Here is a 20,235-nt window from a genome sequence, read left to right as displayed (position 1 = left end):
GGATTTTAAAGTACACCTTACCTTGCTCACAAAGAGCACCTATATAGCTTGGCAGACAGAGGCAAGTAAAGGTGTTGAGGCCATCTATACATGTGGCTCCATTGCGGCATGGGTTAGACTGGCATTCATCAATATCTACAAGATAAAGATAAAAGTGTTTTTATAATGCACCCACCTCCCAGAACGGAAATGTTCTTCAGCCTTGCTCATAATCATTACTAGGACCAGTTCAATCCAGAAGAATGAAGTATTGCAAAAGATCCAAGACAGCAGTTTTATTTGTATGATAGCTAATTTCGCTCTGCACAACTTTCCTTTCTCTTCACCCAAAATCAAGCAGTGTTCTCCTCAGGATATGTGACTTTAATGATCCACAATTTTATATCCTGCACTCTGACTCCTGAGTTAATTTCTAAAATCCAGATCTTCAGCCCCACATTGTGCAACTGAGAAAGAAGTCTTGCTGTGCAGTATGCAGTATTTTATCTTATTAGTAGAGAATTTGACTTGAATGTGTGATCATGGCATGAAAAAATCTCATCAAATACTGGAGACTCAAATATCTTCAAATATTTCATGTTAGAAATTTCATATCATCAGAAAGACTGTTAATTTCAGACTTCAAAGCTGGGTGTCCTAGATTCTTATTATTTTGTAATTTCTTCTTTGTCTCATTTCTTCCTTATCTAATCTTAGCAAAACAAGGGTAAACCATCATAAAGATAATTTCACTGAACGTGCGGTCAGATAGCAACATTCACAGCCATGCACAGGTTACTCCTGAGTCAATGGCTCCATATTAAACAAATGACTTCTCTCTCCCCTACTCATCTGGCTTCTTGTTTTCAATTGGATGACCAGTCCATTTACTATAAATACTATGTGGATGTATTTGCACAGGCTATAAACAAGTATGTCCTTTTATAAGAACAAACTGTGTTTCTAATGAAGATTTCGCAAACACCTTAATCAAAGCCAAGCTGTTGTTAGTCATTGGCTATCAAAAAATTAAAAGAAGAATTAAATATGTATCTACAAACCAATAGTTGTGAAATCCTAGGAATGATCACTGCATTAGGTATTTTATTTGCTGTAATCATTTGGATAGCTCTCATTGACTTTTTGTATTTCATATGTAGAATATTCTGAAATACATGTATAGAAATGCTGAGGTTTACTTTCTCAAGCACCACCAAACATATTTTTAAATGGTAACTGGCAGTGGAGAGTCCCATTCCAAATTACTAATAAAATGGTAAAACTTCTACAGGGTAAGAAGTTGCCAGATTATTCTTTTATGATCTGAAGGAAGAAAGAAAATTATTCTCTCTGATCTCTGGATTGTAAATAGTGGATGCCACATTTCTTGTCAAAGAAGATCTAAGATGAAACATTTAAAATGTGACATCTATCTCTAACAACCCACTAGAGAAATACTGGATTTATCAATAAGCCCTAAGTAAGCAGAGAAAAACACTAGCTAATTGTTTTTTTAACCATAATAATCCTTTCTTGTAGAAGACAAATAAAACCACGGTAGTCCTGATGATTATCCTATACTAATATCAACCTTTGGGTGGATTGAATTTTTCCTCCCTAGATGCACTGATGAGTGGAACTCATTTAAGCAATACTGCATCTATTTTTTTCTTTCAAATTCAGCAAGTGACTGTGTAATAGGCAACCCCCTAAAATTGATCAGGGAATTAAAATGAAAATTAAAAAAAAAAAAAAAAAGACTAAAACAGTTTTACACAAAATAGCCAAACAGCCAGTTTCATCATACATTGACTTGTTTGTTTGGAAAGAAAAGCTGGTCACCCTGAACTGTACTGGTCAGTCTCTTGAAACCAACATTCATAGCAGGGAATGCCAAATGTCTTAGGCAGCATGAGGAGGTCCTCAGCTGGAAGAGTTACCAAAATACTAATTTGTACTGAAGATGTATCTGACTATGGTCATATTTGCAATTTTCTTGAAAAAATATCAGCAGGCATTCAGTGTTCAGCTTCCTTGCTATGTTTGGGACTAGGCTATTTTACAAATAATTACAGAAAGATTTTAAGGAATTATCCCAAATAATAATGTAGATGTATTCTTATTTGATATATTTATGAATTTAGTGTTAACTTGTCTAGGACATGCAGTTAATTTAAATACTTCTCTTATATTTGTATGTGCACCTGTTTGTACAGTTTATGGACAGAAAGAAAAATGGTTAATAGACATTCTTCAGTCCATAAGTAAGGCTTTACTGTAGAATTTATTAAAATGTCTGTCTTCTTCAACCTCAAAAAAAAAAAAAATTTGCAAATCTTGTGTATGGAAATTTTATACTTCAATTAATCTGTAGATAATCCAGTATTTAGATGGCATCACCTTACCTAATTCACACTGCTCGCCATTGAAACCTGGCAAACATGTACAGATGTAAAATGAACCACGTGGGTAGCAGGTACCACTATTAAGGCAGGGATTGCTTTTGCATGGATCTTGTCCTGTTAAGTAGAAAAAGAAAGTTTACTCTGTAGCCTCAATGAGCTGATATCTTTTTAAATTTTTGGAAAAAGAAATCTGTCTTCATTTCTACATTGATGTTTCAGGGTTTACTGTTGTTACAGAAACTATAATAGCAAAATAGAATATTAGGAATAAGATAGTTTTGTAAAACAGTAAAGCTTATTTTGAGGCATCACTATTTCCAACTTTTAAAATAACATGGCACTTACTATGAACCAGCATAAATAATTTTCAGAATTACTACATTTTTATAGCAATTTGTATTATATTTGGCAGTCACAATATTATACTGAGGATTTAGTTTGCATGACATGACAATTAATTATAGCTGAAATCAGTTAAACATAAGCAAAATGAATGGAAAATGCTTCTGCTTTTTTTTTGAACAGGGTTAGTTTATGTGGAATGATTGGGTACACAGAACATGCATCTCTTTAAAATACTGTCTGTCTGCTGACATTTCATTTCATTATATTCAGTCTATTATATTCAGCCTACAAATTCTTATTTCTTTGAAAGGATGTTTTCACAGATGCACATTTCTCACTTGTCTTTCCTTAAAATACATTTCAAGAATACAAATAAAGGTACCGAATACATACGTAACTGAATTAAACATTAAGATAAAACTTACCTGCAGTGAAATCCTCATTTTTTATGGGAGTTATCATTTGAATATCTTTTTCTTGCAGAGCTTTGATGCCTTCTAGTGATGTTTATTTCAACTGAGTTTACATACCTGGGTATTTGTAATTGATTTAATCCCTAAGAGCAATCATTCGCATAAACAAAAATTCACTACATAACCATTTCTAGGTATCCACTTCTCAGAGTTAGAGGAAAATCATGAAGATAGTCCCTCTGGGACACATGAAGAAAGTCCTAGCTCTAAAAACTTACAAAATGGGTAAGAGACTTTTGTAACCTAAGTTGACCCAGAGACATGAGAAAAGTTTATATTTTTGGTTACATTTTCCTAAAATACTTTGGCTATTCTTTATGAAATAAAAGATAAGATCTATTTTACCCTTTTAATCTAGAAATTAAAGAACTAGTCTTCTTAAAGTACCAAGTACCCCATCAAGTCATTGGAAGGAAGTAGGTTCAGTTGAAAGCCTCTAGGAGAAAATCCTGCCGACATGAATCCAGGAGTGTAAGTGGACAGGATCTTGCTTTGGAGGTTTTCAGAATATCTCATCTCCACAAAACATGGTTCTTGTTTTAGGACTGCCTCACTGCAAGTCCAAAATGAAGGGCTGTATTAAGTACCTAACCATGTTTATTGCATGTTTGTCTTCCTACAGACTGCTTATTTTCCTGCTATGTAACATGTTATAAAACAATTCTAACTGTTTAGCAGCTGCGTAAGTACTATTGTCATGCCAACAGAGAATAGCTATCAGATAAAATAATTATATCTATCTCCATTGAAAACTGGAAAAAATAAGTTATTACATCTGAATTCTTTACCACAATGAGTGTTACCTTCCTGTCTTTTAGAACTTGCTGGTCACCTCAAATCTGATCCAGAGCTCCACGATGCAAACACTCAGAAAAAAAAACACTAAGCATGAGTTTCAGTCCCCCCATCCTTCATTTTGTCACAGTAGGGTTTACAATCATGCCGATTTCAAAGCTTGAGGATCATGAGTTTTGTTGTATTTCACACGATGCTTGTCATACCTCTTATCAGAGTTAAGACATACATTTACATGTATCAAAACAAACAAATATGACAGTGATCGTATGTAGAAGTTACCTGGTATTTGCACTGCTGTGCCTTCAACCGAACCCACACTCGTGCCAATCAGGAAATCTGATCCATTAGTGACTTCCGGAAGGGAAAATGATGAAGTTACAAGTTCAAGAGTGTTTAGCTCCTCAGAACTTATTGTTGATTGCTTATTTGGATAAGGATTTTTTCCAGGGGCTGTATTGTTTGTTGCAATGTTAGAAGACATTGTTGTGATCTCCTCTCGACCAAGCAAAGCTGATTGTGGTTCTATGCTTCTATCCAAAGGTTGTGAAGACAAAGTTAGCATTGTAACTGCTTCCTGTTCAGGTTTGAATAACCCACCTTCTACACTGTTAGGTGAATCTGAAACAGGTGTGGAAAGAAGCCATGGGATCTCCCTCTCTGTACTCCTGTCACCTTCTTGACTAGGGTTCTTTGCTTTCTCTGAAGAGGATTCAACTTTTATGGTGCTAACATCTGGAACATCTGTGCTTGCTCTTTCTCCAAAATTCAGAAAAGCAGTAGGGAAGGTATGTATTGATGAAGAATCTCCAGAAACAGTTGTTTCTTCCTCAGCAACCAGATCAGTTACAGAAGAATCTGTCTCCTCTGACCTGTCTGTTATGAGTTTATTAAAGTGAGGAGTACTTTCAGTAGTTGGACTTTCTGATTCAGGCTTAGGAGAAAACTCTAGCAGAGAAGCCTCTGTTGTATCTAGAAGGTCTGTAGTGGGTGGTTTATAAGTTGCTGCAATAACAGAACTAAGCTCTTTGAAAGTTCCTTCTGATGAGTGACCAGACTCGGTGCCCTTTGACGATGATGTACTTGGAACGATCACCTCAGGATACTCAGACACTCCATTAACTAACTGAACAGTTACTGAGGATTTAGTTTGAGGTTCAGAATAAAGGCTCACTGAATCCGTTTCTTCATACTCTGCCAATGCTGATTTTGTTTGTATATATACTGTAGGATGCTTTTCATCATTGCTGCTAGATGACACAGTTGTGTGTTGGGAAGGACTCTGTGTGGTGACAATACTTACATCAAGCGTGCCAGTTTTCAAAGCCTTTTCAGTCTCTATAGTTAAATCTGGTGTAAGGGAAGGAACCTCAGGCTTCTTATCATCCAGTTCTTCTTGGCCCATTCCAGAAAAACCAGAAACAGACATTGTTTCACTCTGATCTGCTATGACTCGGTTGTTTGCTGAAGTATTCAGCTCATATGTGTCTTCTGTTGTGCTTGTCATCAGAACATGTTTAGTCTCAAATTCAGATTCTTTAGACTCATGAGGCACATGAGGGCTTACCAATGAGGGTACTGTTGGAAGGAAAATTCTCATCTCATAAAGGCCAGTAGTGGTGAGAGTTTCTGTTGCAAACTTCACAGTATTCCCTGAACCTAAATCCTTGTCATCCAATTTTGGTCTGTGCCCAGATGTTACTGATTCACTACTTAGCTGGGTGGAAGTAGTCAAAGAATGACTATCACCAGTTCCAAGTGAATTTTCTTTGATTACAGAAAAATTAGGTGTTGAATCATATTTATCCATGTCAGCTTTCATGCTATCATCACTGCCATATGTTGACTGTATGGCAGGATTGGGCATTGTCTGCACACTTATAATATCTTCTGGCATTGATTTGGAGTGGTCCATGTCTATAATAGTTGTTTCTTCTGATGGGATTTCAAGTCGTTCTTCAATTAGTGTAATATCACCATAAACAGAAACATTCAATATAACATTTCTTTTATCATCAACCATTGGAATAATTTTCTCATATATGCCAGTATCACTTGTTAGTTCTTCTGATGTAATTGTCTTCGGTTCAGCAGCAGTTTGATTTGCCACAATCTCTTCTTCTTCTATAAAAAGGGATACTAATCCTGTAATCACAGTCTGTGATCCATCTGTCGGTGCCTCTGTTGTCATAACTTCAGAATAAACTTCTCCAGGAACACTAGGTGAAGCAGTTAGTTCGACTTTTGTCCGAGGAGGTATCGACAAATGAGTAAATGTGACATGGGGAAATGAATCTGAAACACCAACCCAGCCAGATCCCTCTCCAGAGCTTTCAGGTAATAATCTGCTTGGCATTTTTGTTGCTGAGGTTGCAAGTGATTCTTCTGTTTCAAGATTAGGAGTTCCACTCAGTATTACAGAAACGGGAGTTATGACATCTTCAGTCAGCAAATGTGAAGTTTCCTCACGAGACACAACTTTAGAAGTAGCTGTTGGCCTGTCTGTTTCATTTTCTCCCCTCCTATGGTTCATTTCCTTATTGTGAGGTTCTTCAGTAACAACAAAATAATGTGTCATCTCCTTGCCTTCAGAGCTGAAGTTCTTGAAACTGTCTTCAGCTAAAGCTGGGGAACTGGTGATCATCGAGTCTGCAGTTCCTGACAGCAGCTCTTCTGCAGAACTTGTAATTCCTTCATTAACTTCAGCATACCTTTCAGCGCTTCCTCTTTCAAAGTCTTGTGTCTTGTCAGTTGAAAGGTTGGGTCCTACATTTGCAGGATGAAAAGGCAGAGGACTTGCAGTACTTGTGATTTCTTTGACAGCCAATGGCACTACAGAAGGAATAACAGTAAACTCATCTCCTGATCCTTGTCCTGAAAATAATGCATCACCAATGAGATCATTATTTGGTAGTTTTTGTTCTTTAGTTGTCAGGAGTGATATGGCAGTATCTTCTGTAGGAAAAATACTTTGCACCAACTCCTCTTTTTCCTCTGTAACTGTAATTGGAGAGCTTACATATTTCCTTTCAATTGTTACAGACTCAGTTACTCTGTCATTATTAAATAGGAAAAATATTTTTTCACCAGACTCAGTTTCTACTTTCTTTTCTTCTGAGTATGGTCTGACAGTGGGAACATTTAAAAACTCCAGATGTTCATGGTTAACCTGCGTACTTCTGAAGAATGGATCTTCAGTTGTTTCTGCAGAAGATTCTATCACTTTGGGGGAAACTTCCCATAGTTTATCTTCCTTTGAACGAGTATCTTCTGACAAAGGAAACTTCGTAGTAAAAGCTCTCACTGTCAGTTCATCAACTGTTTTCTCTTCCATTTTTATGTCAGTTACAGTTCCCATCGTAGTTACTTCATGTTCAGCACTCATGACTGGCTCATTAGGTTCAGTAGTGAAGGCATGATCCACAGATGACGTGCTGACAACACTTCTGCCATATTCCTCTTGTGATTCTTGTTTCCTTGTGGGTGAAACTGCTGTTTTTGTAAATGATTCAGTGAAAGTTTCTGCTTCTCCAGAACCCTGATCAATAAATGGGATATGATCTCCAATTACTTTTTCATTAGGTCCATTAGACATCAGTTCTGTAGTGCTGCTGTCACCTCTGAATTCTTCTCCAGAGCCAGGCTCAATCAGGAGAATTTTGCCCAAAGAGCCAGTTGAAGAACTATCTTTTCCATTTCTGCTTTCTGTAGATTCAACTATTGCTTTTATATTTCCAGTACTGTGTGTCACCATGATGTCAAGAGGGCTGTTATTAACCACTGATTCTGGTGATGATGTGACTTCAGCTGTTTCTAAATCCTTTGCTTTAACTCCTGGTGCAACATGAAGTGTTTTATCTTCTCCAGAAGCATGACTAGATTTTATTTCAGAAGGAGCTCTTGGTTTTACTTCCTCTGTTAGTTCTCCTGGATTTCCTGTACTAAACACAGTCTGAGGCATCTGACTTTCTACTCCAGACTCCATTGTCAAGCCATCTGACCCAGTACTTGAAATTGATCTTGCTGATTCACCTGTTCCCACGTGTTCTTCATATTCTGCTGTTGCATTCTCCAATGAAACATCTGTGATGTAAATTTTTCCTTCATGCTTTTCTGTTTGCATTTCAGTGACAGACCTTGATGGAACTGAACTCAAAGTAGCAGACTCAATGATAATATCTATGTCTCCAGAACCTGCATCAGTAAATGGGGAGCCAGTACTTACCACTTCTCTTGTGGGACTCCCTGATAAAAAGTCTGCTGGTTCTTCAGCTGATCCTTCATTGATAAAAAGCTTCTTCTCTCTCAAGAAAGGAACACTGGTAACCTTTTTGATTTCAGAATGCATGGTACCTGTTACTGGTACTGTTTCTCTGAGTGGGATGGGTTCCTGACTTGCAGTTCTGACTTCATCAGTAGTGCTTCCAAGTTCATTCAATTCTGATTTTCCCTCTGCTATAGTGGCTGAATTTTCCTGACTTGAATAAACTGCAGTCTGTATTTCTTTTTCTACCTCAATTTTATTTTCAGTTGGAACTGAGTTGCCAACTACTTGTTCTGTAATAAGCTTAGACAGAGAATTGGTGGGAACAGTTGCTTCAGAACTTTGATCAAAAGTAGAATAAAGATTGCTTGTTCCTCCAGGCAAAGCAGAGGTGAGTCCTGAAATGGTTACAGAAATTTCTGTGGGCACTACGGTGCCAGAACCTAAAGAAATGTCTTGCATTGGAAGTGTTTCTGTTATTGCCATTTCTGTTGTCATGGCTGAAGTTATAGCAGCATCCTCTTCTACATCCCCAGAACCTTCTAGAACTATAAACGAAGATGCGCTTAACTCGGGCTTTGCTGTCTGACTTGTTTCTTCCAGAAGGCTTTCAAAAGGGTAATTTGCATCAAGTTTAATAGTTGATTTATAATAATTTCCTGGAGCAGAAGTTCCCTCTTCTGGAATAAAGCCTTTCAAAGCTGTGCTGACAGTAGCAGTATCAAAACCAACATCAAGACCAGCAGTTACAGCAGAACTTTCCACGGTAAATGCATTGGGAACAGAAGTTGTACCAGAAACTTTCTCATCATCTTCCTGTCTTGACATTGCCACAATTTCTGTGAATGCAGAACTAGACAAATCAGATTCAGTGGAGCCATCGCCAGAAGATTCGCTAGTAATCAAAAGCAAGTTTTTTACAGTTTTAGTAGAGCTCTCCTCAGTTCCGTGCCATGTTACACTCTCCTTATTTTTTTGTGGTGACTGCTCATATACAGAAGTAATCTCTACTGATTTGTCTGTTGTGGCAGTTTCAGACTCACCACTATACACTGGTTCTAACATTGCAACATCTGCTGTCGGTTGTGTAACTTCAAACGCCCCTATTACTTCCCCAGCTTTGCTTGGTTGCATTGTACCAGAAGCTTCAGTTTCAGGTATTATGAAGGTGTTTGTTTCATTGATTTGTGAAAAGGTTACATTTTTGGAATGTGCAACACTTTCAATTTGGTCACTTCTCGCTTCCTCAGCTTTTGTGCTTTTAGGTGCACTTGTCACCTGTTGCTTTCCATTGATGAACTGCAAAGCTGGAGGGGTTGTAACATCAGTAGTATTTTCACAGTCTTCCTCCTCTTCAAATTCTATAAAGTTTGGAAAGAAAGGATCCAATATTATATATTCAGATGAATCCTGCACAGAGTCTGAAGTACAGGGTTCAGTCTGAGTTGATTCTGCATCAATGTGGGGTTCATCTATTGCATGAGGAAGCATGTGGCGACTGAACAGATCCAAAAGTTCATTCACCGGATGATCTGCAAGAAAAAAAGAGCTTTTCATAATCCCTAAGTAACAGTGATGGTTGTGCATTATAGTAGACACATGAAGTATAACCAATCTATAGGAGAAAAAAAATATTCAAAAAGAAACATAGCAAATTCAGTATATTCTTCCATTAACAATAAGTTAAATGCTCTCCCAGTGTTTTAATTTCTAGTTGAAGGTCCTGTGTATTGAATACATTGCTTATGTAATGCTGTTCATTACTGTAGGTATTCCCAAACCCATGCCAGAGCCAACTTCTCCTGTGCCACATAGCAGAGACAAGATGAAACCAGTTTTTTAGACCAAAAGACTGTGGTTCCAACCTACAGCAACTACTTATACACGTTTGTGATGCTAGCTAGCCTTCACCAAAATTTAGCTTAGATGAAACTAAGCAAAGTGAAGTCTAAAGCAAAATAGAACATAGAGGACATGTCTCTGTAGCTCCATTTATCCTCATGATAGAGTAATTCAAATTACTAGTGACACCATTAAAAAAAAAAAAAAAAAGCTTTATTCTTTCCACTTCAAACCTTGTGCAGTAAATGAAGTCTTACTTATCAAAGAAGTCTAAATTATTTAACAGATAAAAAGTAAACCAGACTCAAAAATCAGTCACCAGTCAGACAGTATTATGAGTAAAGTCCAGCCATTTTTTTCTGCTTATTACTCACTTTAAATTATTCACACACTCCCACAGACTGCAGACCTCTAATTTTTTTCTCTAGCTAGTAAACCAGATAAAGAAGAAGAACGACGGTCTAAGTAGACAATGTTTTAGCTATGGAAGCCCTTATGTATTCATCTAAGATTTATGATCACAAAGTCCACAGACACTTTAAAAATGCACCTTCTCAGAACAAATGTTACATCAAACCTTCTTTTCTAGACAATAGACACTGTTCTCATTAAACACATACAAACACCAGACTCAGAAAAATATAAATATATCAGGCTCTGATTGATACAACACTTGTCTGGCTGATTTGAATCTGGAAACTTTGTACTAAATTCTTATTCCATGAACAAATCTTGCTGGTTCTATCTTTAAAACCATTTTGTCCAAAGTGAAATTATTTTTTGTTGTTGTAAACTGGCATAACCAATACACCTCTATTTACATGTACCAGTAGAGACGAACATACAGGACTCTTAGAGTCTCACAGCCTTATCAGTGATGGATGCTTCTCAGAGAACACTTTCAGGTGTTCTGGCATACCAAGTGAATGACAGAGCAAAATTTAGAAGTAAATCTAATCTAAATGTATGAACACTATTTAACCTCTAGAACTATTGAGCCCTCAGAGACAGAGTAATCAGGTGATCATTCTGGAAAAGAATGTATTAAATCATATTAAACTGGTGCACAGCACAGCACTGTGAAAGGCTTGTGATTCCTGTCTTGAGTATTTTGTGCATACAAATTGACTGCAGCTTGGGTCTTGAAAAGGTCATTGCAGCTCTGTGGAGAATTAATGTTCTAATATCTCACCCCTTGTTTACTGCTAAACTTATGAAGTATTACTGAGTCTTCATTTCCACTAAAAGATTCAGTTTGTACAGCACTAAGTTCAGGGCTCCCAGAGCAAAGAAAAAAGGTTGTCTTGTACCTACCTGTCTGCTGCCCAGCTACTCACTATTGCATCATTGAAGCCTGGTGTTTACTTTGTGCTATGAAAACTCTGTTAGATGACTACAGAATTAAACACCTCCTCTCTCCCCAGCATGTGCTTGTAGGGAATTGTTTTATGCAATGCTTGTAATGAGAGAATTTCTCCCTGTTCCTTCCTCCAGTGGTTTTGAAATATTTACACACACTGCCTGCTACCACAGGAAAGTACAGCTTCTGCAGCCATTTGTTTGAGTTTTCCCAGATCTACCTTTCAAATTTTATTCACACAGAAAAGCAGGATTTTTGCTATTTGTCCAAGATGACATGGAGATGCATGTCTACAACTAAGTAATACAGTCACATTCAAAACCCACAAATTTCAGCAAAGAGCAATACTAGTCACTATAACAAGGAATCATATTTTCATAAAAAGTAGAAGCTCCCATCAGCACAGAATTGTACACTTTCTTTTCAGAATAGACAATGCAACAAATACACAAGAACTCAATAAATGAAAAAGGGAAAAGGGAACCACACTAAATGTACAGAACCAGAGAGCTACATAGGAAGATGTGCACAGACAAGAAAGATGGCTTGTACTGTGTACACAGCTTAAGAAGGAATATGTATAAGTTTAAGAAGGAATGTGTATAAATAACCTGGTATATAGGCTAGCCTGGCATAAGCATTGATTATGACTTCATGTACAGCTGTTAGGATTGTGTGCACAAAGCATGTAACATCCTTTTGCACAGAACCATACATATTTAAAAAAAAAAAATCTGGATGGGACAGCATAGGTTGTAATAGGGTACCATGACTAACAAGTTCTGACCAGTGTATTATTTTTGTAGCAGTGCACACCTGGGAGCCCTAAAATTATTAGCTCATGCTAAATCATTTATGGTAGGTAATAAATTTAATGAACAACATCTGTTCCAAGTTCACCTAGAAGATATATACAAATTCTTACATACACAAAGATCTCTATCAGACATTATTTTTACTTTGTTAGCTTTTTCAAGATCTCACATGCCACAGAGATCCACATAAAAGAATCCTAGCTATGGTATGATATTCCAATAATAAACTTTCAGGAGGCTCTTTCATCAAATACTAAGTATTTTTTTTTCTTTTTTTTTTCCTTTCAAGAACAAAATCTCCAGCTTTTAAGAAAACAGAAAAGAATTCAACTGAATTATTTCTTATTAAAATCTCTTGTCCTTTCTACTGCTTTGATTAATCGGTGTTAGCAATCAGGTTCCTAATGCTCAGCATTAACAGATACTGTAAGTTTTCTTAAACTCTAGAGAAAATCAATAATTAAACAATGCAGGTCATATAACATGTAACCTTGTACTCCAAGAATAAACAAGATACTAGGATGAAAACCTAAGTCCTATCACAAAATATGAATAGGGGACAGAAAACTCTTAAATGGTTTATTTGAATCCTCAGAGCAGACACACAAACACTTGCAATAGTTTTGAACTGGTTACATACAGCTGACAGATGTTGCCCATATTTATGTTAGTGTCCATTTCATCTGCAGGGAAAGACACATAGATATGAGCCTGCTAATAAAAGACAAGATGAGGACTTTAAGAGAAAGGAATTTAGGTCCTAAATATTCCTATCAATAGTTCGCACATTACCATGACAAACAAGCCAAAAGGAGCACTTGTTCAAATAGGTGTTTTCTTACTATCGCTTCCAGAAAGTAAAATCAAGTAGCTAAAAAGCAGTAAAAACAAGTAGTCAGTCTAGATTTCCAATCCAAACAAGTCCTAAAGGAGAATTGTCAGTAAGGCATTTTACTGAAAAAATTGAAGTATGCAGTGAAATAAAGATGAAATAGATAGGTGGATGAGTGCATATGCAGCCGAGTGCTTCTTAATCTATTTAATACATGTAGACATTTAAAATTACGTGCATAGTACAGGCATCTATCTCAGTAACAGTCAACTATGTGTAACAAATGGAAATCCCCAGCTCCCGGTGCTTTTTTAGCCACAAGAGGATTTGCCTACTACTACTCAAAACCACAGCACGATGGATTGAGGTGGCATTAATTTCCATTTCAACCCTTCTAATGACAGTTGGTTCTAAGCCCAAATTGTTTTTCATGGGCCAAGGAAAAAGAGATGCTCCAGTGTTATCCAATGCTACCGTCCACACATTCAAAAAAAATTATAAAGTTTGATACCAGTCTTTCTTGAAAAGATTTTTAATATCCTACAAAGATCACTAAAAGGCTTTTCAAGATCATTGTTGGGGGACTGGCAGTAGAAAGTATTTTCTCTCTAAAAATTCTTCAGGTGAACAGCTGAATAAGAATAAATAAAGAATTAAATGAAAAACAGTTTCTCATGTTTTCCAAACTTTCAAAAAAAAAAAAGAAAAAATATAAATCAGAAGAGTTAAGTATTAAGCATGTTTTTCTGAAGTCTCATTCATAATAGGACAGTTTATATCTGATTTGACACATTGAAGATGACACAATTTCACCTGTGGATTCCTGCATTTTTCCCAAGATGCATGTGAGAAGTAACAGAGTTTAGTTTTCTGTAGAACTACAGGTCTGATAAACTCATGAAACACACTGAAAGATTAAAGAAATATTCTGTGGACTTTGAATCAGGCCCTGTATTTTGATTACAATAGAGACAAAAAGAAGAAAGATCTCTGAAAGAAGACCAAAACCATTTCAGACTGTTCAGACTGCCTTTTAAGTGTGAGTATCATTAGATCGTGGGACACTATCACAAACTATGTTGCAATCACTATCAAGAATCCATAACCACAAGGCTAAGAGGTAATAAATAAGTAAATAAATAATAGTTTGCAGTAGTCATATCTAGTCCTGCACTTGATAACCAGAGAATTTTGGTTTTGGTTTCAACAAAATTATATCATTGTGGATTTAGTTCACAGTATGACTAAAATAACAATAAAATATTGTCCACATTTTATCATATTTCTATACATGTGACATTTAGTGACCGTAAAAAAGGCAATGTGGTAACTTGCAATGAAAATAAGAAAACTTTGTCTCAGAGGGAAAAGCAATAAATCATTTAGGACAAAAACTGGGCTTTACATATTAAACCATCTTGTTTCTTCCCCACAGATATGTACTCTGTGTTTATTTTCAAATGCTACCTCTGCTTTGCTGCAGTTGGTCAGTATGATACCATGACCACTATCTCCTGTAGAAGAATCCCATCGCTTGCAGTACGATAAACTTGCTCCCCACAAGCAATGGCCTTGAATGTCACCTAAAAAAGATTGTGTGCTCAAGGACCAGGGGACAGGCAAAATTGTAATCCCTACCAGTCAGCACTTCTTGGAAGAATGGACCATCAGCTCAGGCAGGCTGTTAAATGACAACTCAAGTCAGATGTCTCGAGCAGATGTCCCTTCATACGAGCTATTGATTAGACCTTTAAAAAACATTACTCTGAGAAAGGCAATGCAAAGCAGGAAGAGATTTTAAAAATTTTCTATGGAAAGCACACCAATAGCAATAAGGACTTAAGGCACATGAATCTGTATCTTACTCATTTTTGTATAATCATAAAATCTAGTCTAGCCTCCCATATGAAATGAGTCACAGAATTTCACTTAGTCCAACCTTATTTTGTGGATCAAAACTGCTTTGAAAAGCTGATCCAAACAGGCAATCTCCAGAATGCTTTAGTAAACATGCACATTGTGTTTGACTAAGACTTTCTGAAGAACTGAAACTCATGGCTTTTTATACATGTACATATACATTCATGGGACACACCTGACAGGTTAGCAAAAATGATCTACCAAAAGTGAGCACACACTCAGCAGGCTTCAACTCAGCCAACAGGAGTCTCCACCTCTTCTGGAAAAATATTTCAGAGCCCTCAAAGTAAGAGTTCAAAAAGAGTTATTTAAACTGTATGAAAGGTCAGTGAAGGCTCAAGTCTGGACTTGGGAGAGGACGTAGCATGAGGAAAGACTTACGCAGCTTTATGTCACACATTGACTCCCCTGAACCTCAGATGTGCTGAGGACCAGCTTGGCAGTCTAGACTGACTCAAGCAGGTTTATGACTACAGCTTTCTGAAACTCTTCCAGTGAAAAAAACTCAACCAATGCCACATGAATGTCAGTCTCAATGAATATTTTCTTTTACTAGCATAGTGAAGAAGGAGCAATCTGACAAGATGGCCCTCATTAAAAATAAAATAAAATAAAAAAAAAAATCTAAAACTAGGTAACTAGGTGTGTATAGGTGCATAGAATTCTTTTTTTGTTTGTTTGTTTGTTTCCCTAAAAATGTTACATTTAAATTGCTACAGAATGCTTCAATTTTACATATATAAAGCATTCTGATAACATCTTTTGGACCATTTTGTTTAATGGAGTAGGGATTATATTGTTCTTCTTTTCATCTCATTTCAAAGGAAATAAGATTTTGAAACACAGACATTTCCTGCTGAAGGAAAATTCCAAGTGTCAGTCTTAAGTAAACGCAATTCCTCTAACTTGTGCCATCTTGTAATATCATTAACCTACCTAAGCACGGTCAAAGTACAATACTGCTTCAGGCATACCCCATTTCTCCCAGCAGAGAAAGGTGGGAATACTGCCAAGGAGCTGGTCTAAGGTGTTAAAGAAACATAGCTACTATTATACACACCTAAGTAAAAGACAACAAAGAAAGGTCCTGAAATAATTATTTTTTTTTTTGATTATTTTCATCCTTCTACCTCCCATTAACATGGACAGTATGTATGATGAGGTCTAGCAAAATCCAGTTCTTGATTACTGTTTAGTCTAAATAAATAAAGGGTTTTATTTAGCTCACTTAAAAATGTTCCCCTGCTGGAGATGTATTTCTAAATCTTTTGTTATCTTTGTCTCCTTTTAGAAACATTTAAGGATGTAATGCACATTTCCATAGGTTTATTTTTTTTACCTTCTAAATTTAATCAACATTTATGTTTTCTTCTTCCTCTGACTGTCAAAAGAGAAAGTAATATTTTTAAAATTCCAACAGCAGGAAAAAGAAAGAAAGAAAGAAAGAAAGAAAGAAAGAAAGAAAGAAAGAAAGAAAGAAAGAAAGAAAGAAAGAAAGAAAGAAAGAAAGAAAGAAAGAAAGAAAGAAAGAAAGAAAGAAAGAAAGAAAGAAAGAAAGAAAGAAAGAAAGAAAGAAAGAAAGAAAGAAAGAAAGAGAGAAAGAGAGAGAGAAAGAGAGAAAGAAAGAGAGAAAGAGAAAGAGAGAAAGAAAGAGAGAAAGAGAGAAAGAAAGAGAGAAAGAAAGAGAGAAAGAAAGAGAGAAAGAGAGAAAGAGAGAAAGAGAGAAAGAAAGAGAGAGAGAAAGAAAGAAAGAAAGAAAGAAAGAAAGAAAGAAAGAAAGAAAGAAAGAAAGAAAGAAAGAAAGAAAGAAAGAAAGAAAGAAAGAAAGAAAGAAAAACAATAAAAAATAGATATAAATTATATAAATTAGCCTTGCATAGAAATCTCAAACACCCAAGCAAATCTCTGGAAGAAAATATTTCAAAAGAAGAATTTGTACACAGCTGGATGGGTAGGAGTTGAAAGAGATTCAAGGTGGGTGGTCAGCCTTGCCTGCACTCCATGAATCCGCTGTACCGTATTTCAGTGTCTCTCTTTCCATGCAAGATACAGCCCCACTGAAAACCTCAGTTTCAGTCACTGGCATGTTCTTAAACTGCAGCCTTTTACAGCTATACCATTCCCACAAGTTCCCACTTGACAGAATTGCTGGCGATGACCAGAAACACCTGTGTAGAGTGTATGTCACTTATGCGGACATCTGTTTTGCACAGGACTCTGGCCTGCATGGTTGTGCTACAGCATCCCTGCCAAATTTTAAAGTAATAGACATGATGATACAAAAACCATGTCAGCAATAAATGGACTGTTTTATTGTAAAAGAGTATCACGAAACCTTCTGGCAGTCTTTGGTGTTTCCTTCAGCCTAGTTGCTTCCTGCATTCTCCCCCCTGACACAGTGGTAAACTTGTTAAGAAAAAACAGATTGAGCAAAATGTCAATTTGTTAAAAATGGCACTCCTGCAGTGTCACATCTAAACTCCTGCAAGTGCAGAATACAGTTCCCTGTATAATGACAGAATATTTGTCAAAAAAATATCCTAAGGAGGACTATTTTCTTCCTGTTTCCTCTCTGCTCCAATATGTCATTAACAAACCAATGCTCCCATCAGTGGTGTCTCTTCCTGTATAATCCATGAACATCCTTCCAATGACAACATTTTACTTTCTGCCTACAGAGAGGACACTTCTAAAACTTTGCAGGGCTAAACAACCCAAAACAAACCACTGACAAGTACTAAAATCCTTTTCTCCAGCTGAAATCCTAAACACATTAAAAGCCAGACTGTGCAGCCATATGGTATCTGGATTAGCCAGTCTGTCTGGATACATATATACTACATATAGTATATATAGTATATATACTATATATATACATATACGCAGAAAAGTGCAAACCCAGAGGCCAGCTCACCAGGTCAGGTGGCTAGCAGAAGAGCTGGCTGGGAAGGAAAGCAAGACTACTTCAGTCTTGATCTCATGGGAGTTTTTCCATGTCTGAGGAGGAAACAGTGAGAGATCAACAGGCCTTGCCCTCCCTATCCCACTCTCACTGCTGTCTCGTGGTTACACTCACTCCAGGGCAACCCCTAATGCTTTTGCCATTATGCAATGGAATGAGAAAGAACTAATTCTGTCCCTACTAACGTGGGAAGATTGTGCCCCTTCCCAGAAGAAATACAAATGACTTACCAATGCAAAACTCTGGGGCCAACATCAAGATGCTATAGCTACAGTGTTGAAGCAGATGTCCACCATTTGGCAACTCCCATAGCTGCTCTTGAAAAGCTCTATAATAAATATTAATTCTCCTGTCCCTTTCCCTGGTGAACGTCAACAATATTTGGCTTTAGGAATTGAGACTAGACTCCTTCCTGTGGTAATTCTTGAAAATTTAAGTCAATATCACATTAATGTAGCAGTAATACAGGTTGTTTTATGGAGTAGGCAAGGACTAACTTTTACTTTCTTTTCTTAACCTATGTCATTTGCTTCAAAGGGGGAATTTTATGTGGCAGAAACAAAACCAGAAAATATTTTGATGTTCAAGCTGTAAGACAGACAGTTGTTTTTATATATACAACTACATATTTATGTGAATATGTTATTACCCCAGACTATTGGAGTAATTTATGGAAATGTGCTGCCACTTATCATGATGCTTTTCTGAAATTTTATCCCCTACAATCTTCCAAGCATCTTTCAAGAACCTCGTAAGTGCTCTTTAACCTCTGCACAAGCCCTCTGGTTATGCAGCCAGCACTCAAAACCACAACTGATCAGACACACTGATTGTCTGCAGCCCCCGCTTCCCCATTTGGGACAAATTTAGAGCTATGAATTATGTGATAACACACACTCACTCTGTCATGGCAAATCTATTTTATTCATTGAAATATGAGCAAATCTTTGCTAGAATAGTCCACTGTGGGACAAATCACCCTTGTCCTAGACCTATTTGCTTGTGTTACTACTATTATCTTCATAATAGCTTAAATGCAAATGTATGCTTTAGAATAGTTGAGTGATTACACACACAGATATTGACATACATGGCATATGGATTTTTCAGCATTTTATGCATTGCAAATATTACTCAAAAGACACAGAATGAATTCTATAATTGCAATTTTAATGGACTGTTGTTAGTATCATCTCTTGACTTGGAAGGAAAAAAAAAAATTGCACCCATTTGAAATTTATCTTTAGGGGTTAATAAGTATGGTTGTTCTGGGTATTAAAAAAATCTAAAGCAGTCTGGGGATAAACTGGACCAACATAAGGGTGTAAAAGCCTCACTGTTGCAGACAGAATGACACAAAAGTGACTAAAATATATTTTTAGGCAAAGGAGTGCAGTGTCATGCATGTCAAAGTCTTTCAAAAGTCAAATACTAAACTTGACAGATAATTTCTTCCTGGATCAATTTTAGGGTGCCTTTGATCCTCGCTTTTCTCAACTTTGCAGGGACATGTGCACAGCAGATGAAAAAGACAAAAGAGTATAGCTGAAAAGGAGGCCTGATGGAGCAGGAATACTCCAGAATGAGCTAATAACAACAGAAGACTTATCTGAGAGCAACCTGCAGTATACCTGCCAATAATTTACCATTTCATTGCTTGGAGCTGGGAATAGAACATATGACACATACAGAGAATGAGTTTCTCTTTAACCATGTAATCACACACACACACACACACAAGAATACAATGAGAAATGTTTTCACTTTAAAAGCAAAGCATTTTTCTATCTACTTTTTTTTTTTTTTCTTGGAAGATTTGTTTTGGAAAAATACTAATTTGCTTTTAGAAACATTAGAAAAAAAAATCACAACATCTTTCTTAGAAAATACTGGCAATCAAAAGTTTTCAGCCAAGTAGATTGAAAAAAAAAAATAAATTCAGACGTCCAGCTCTGATAAGCTTGGTGCAGCTCTAAAAAAGGCCGAGGGTGCAGACTATTGACTATAACCCTGCTAGTCAATAACTAACAAACTCTGTGCTATTCTAATGCAGTTTTATAGCTACTAACTCAGAACTTCAGAACTAGTTCACCATGGCCACTGAGGGTTTCCACCAGGTTCACTCTCCATTACAACTCCCTGACCGCTGTCTCTTTTCACCAGAGATATATCCCCTGGACTTTATCCTAACCTCTCAGCTGGATCGTATCTATGCAGAGTTTACAGAGGACTTGAGAATTTGG

The 20,235-nt window shown here is 36.7% G+C and overlaps 1 protein-coding gene across 2 annotated transcripts in view; it reads right to left on the bottom strand.

Moving 5' to 3' along the window:
- The window catches only part of VCAN (versican), a 112,822-nt gene that overhangs the window by 27,493 nt on the left and 65,094 nt on the right, over positions 1–20,235 (bottom strand). For both annotated transcript variants that reach the window (XM_084504966.1, XM_084504967.1), the window contains 3 exons: positions 4,280–9,793; positions 2,385–2,498; positions 22–135 (listed from right to left, as the gene is read on the bottom strand). In XM_084504966.1, the coding sequence (XP_084361092.1) occupies positions 22–135; positions 2,385–2,498; positions 4,280–9,793 (5,742 nt within the window). The remainder of the gene's footprint in view (positions 1–21; positions 136–2,384; positions 2,499–4,279; positions 9,794–20,235) is intronic.

Source organism: Aythya ferina, assembly GCF_964211825.1.
Source record: "Aythya ferina genome assembly, chromosome: Z".
Lineage (NCBI taxonomy): Eukaryota > Metazoa > Chordata > Aves > Anseriformes > Anatidae > Aythya > Aythya ferina.
The sequence above is the reverse complement of the archived record's forward strand: the minus strand, read 5'-3'. Positions and strand labels throughout refer to the sequence as shown.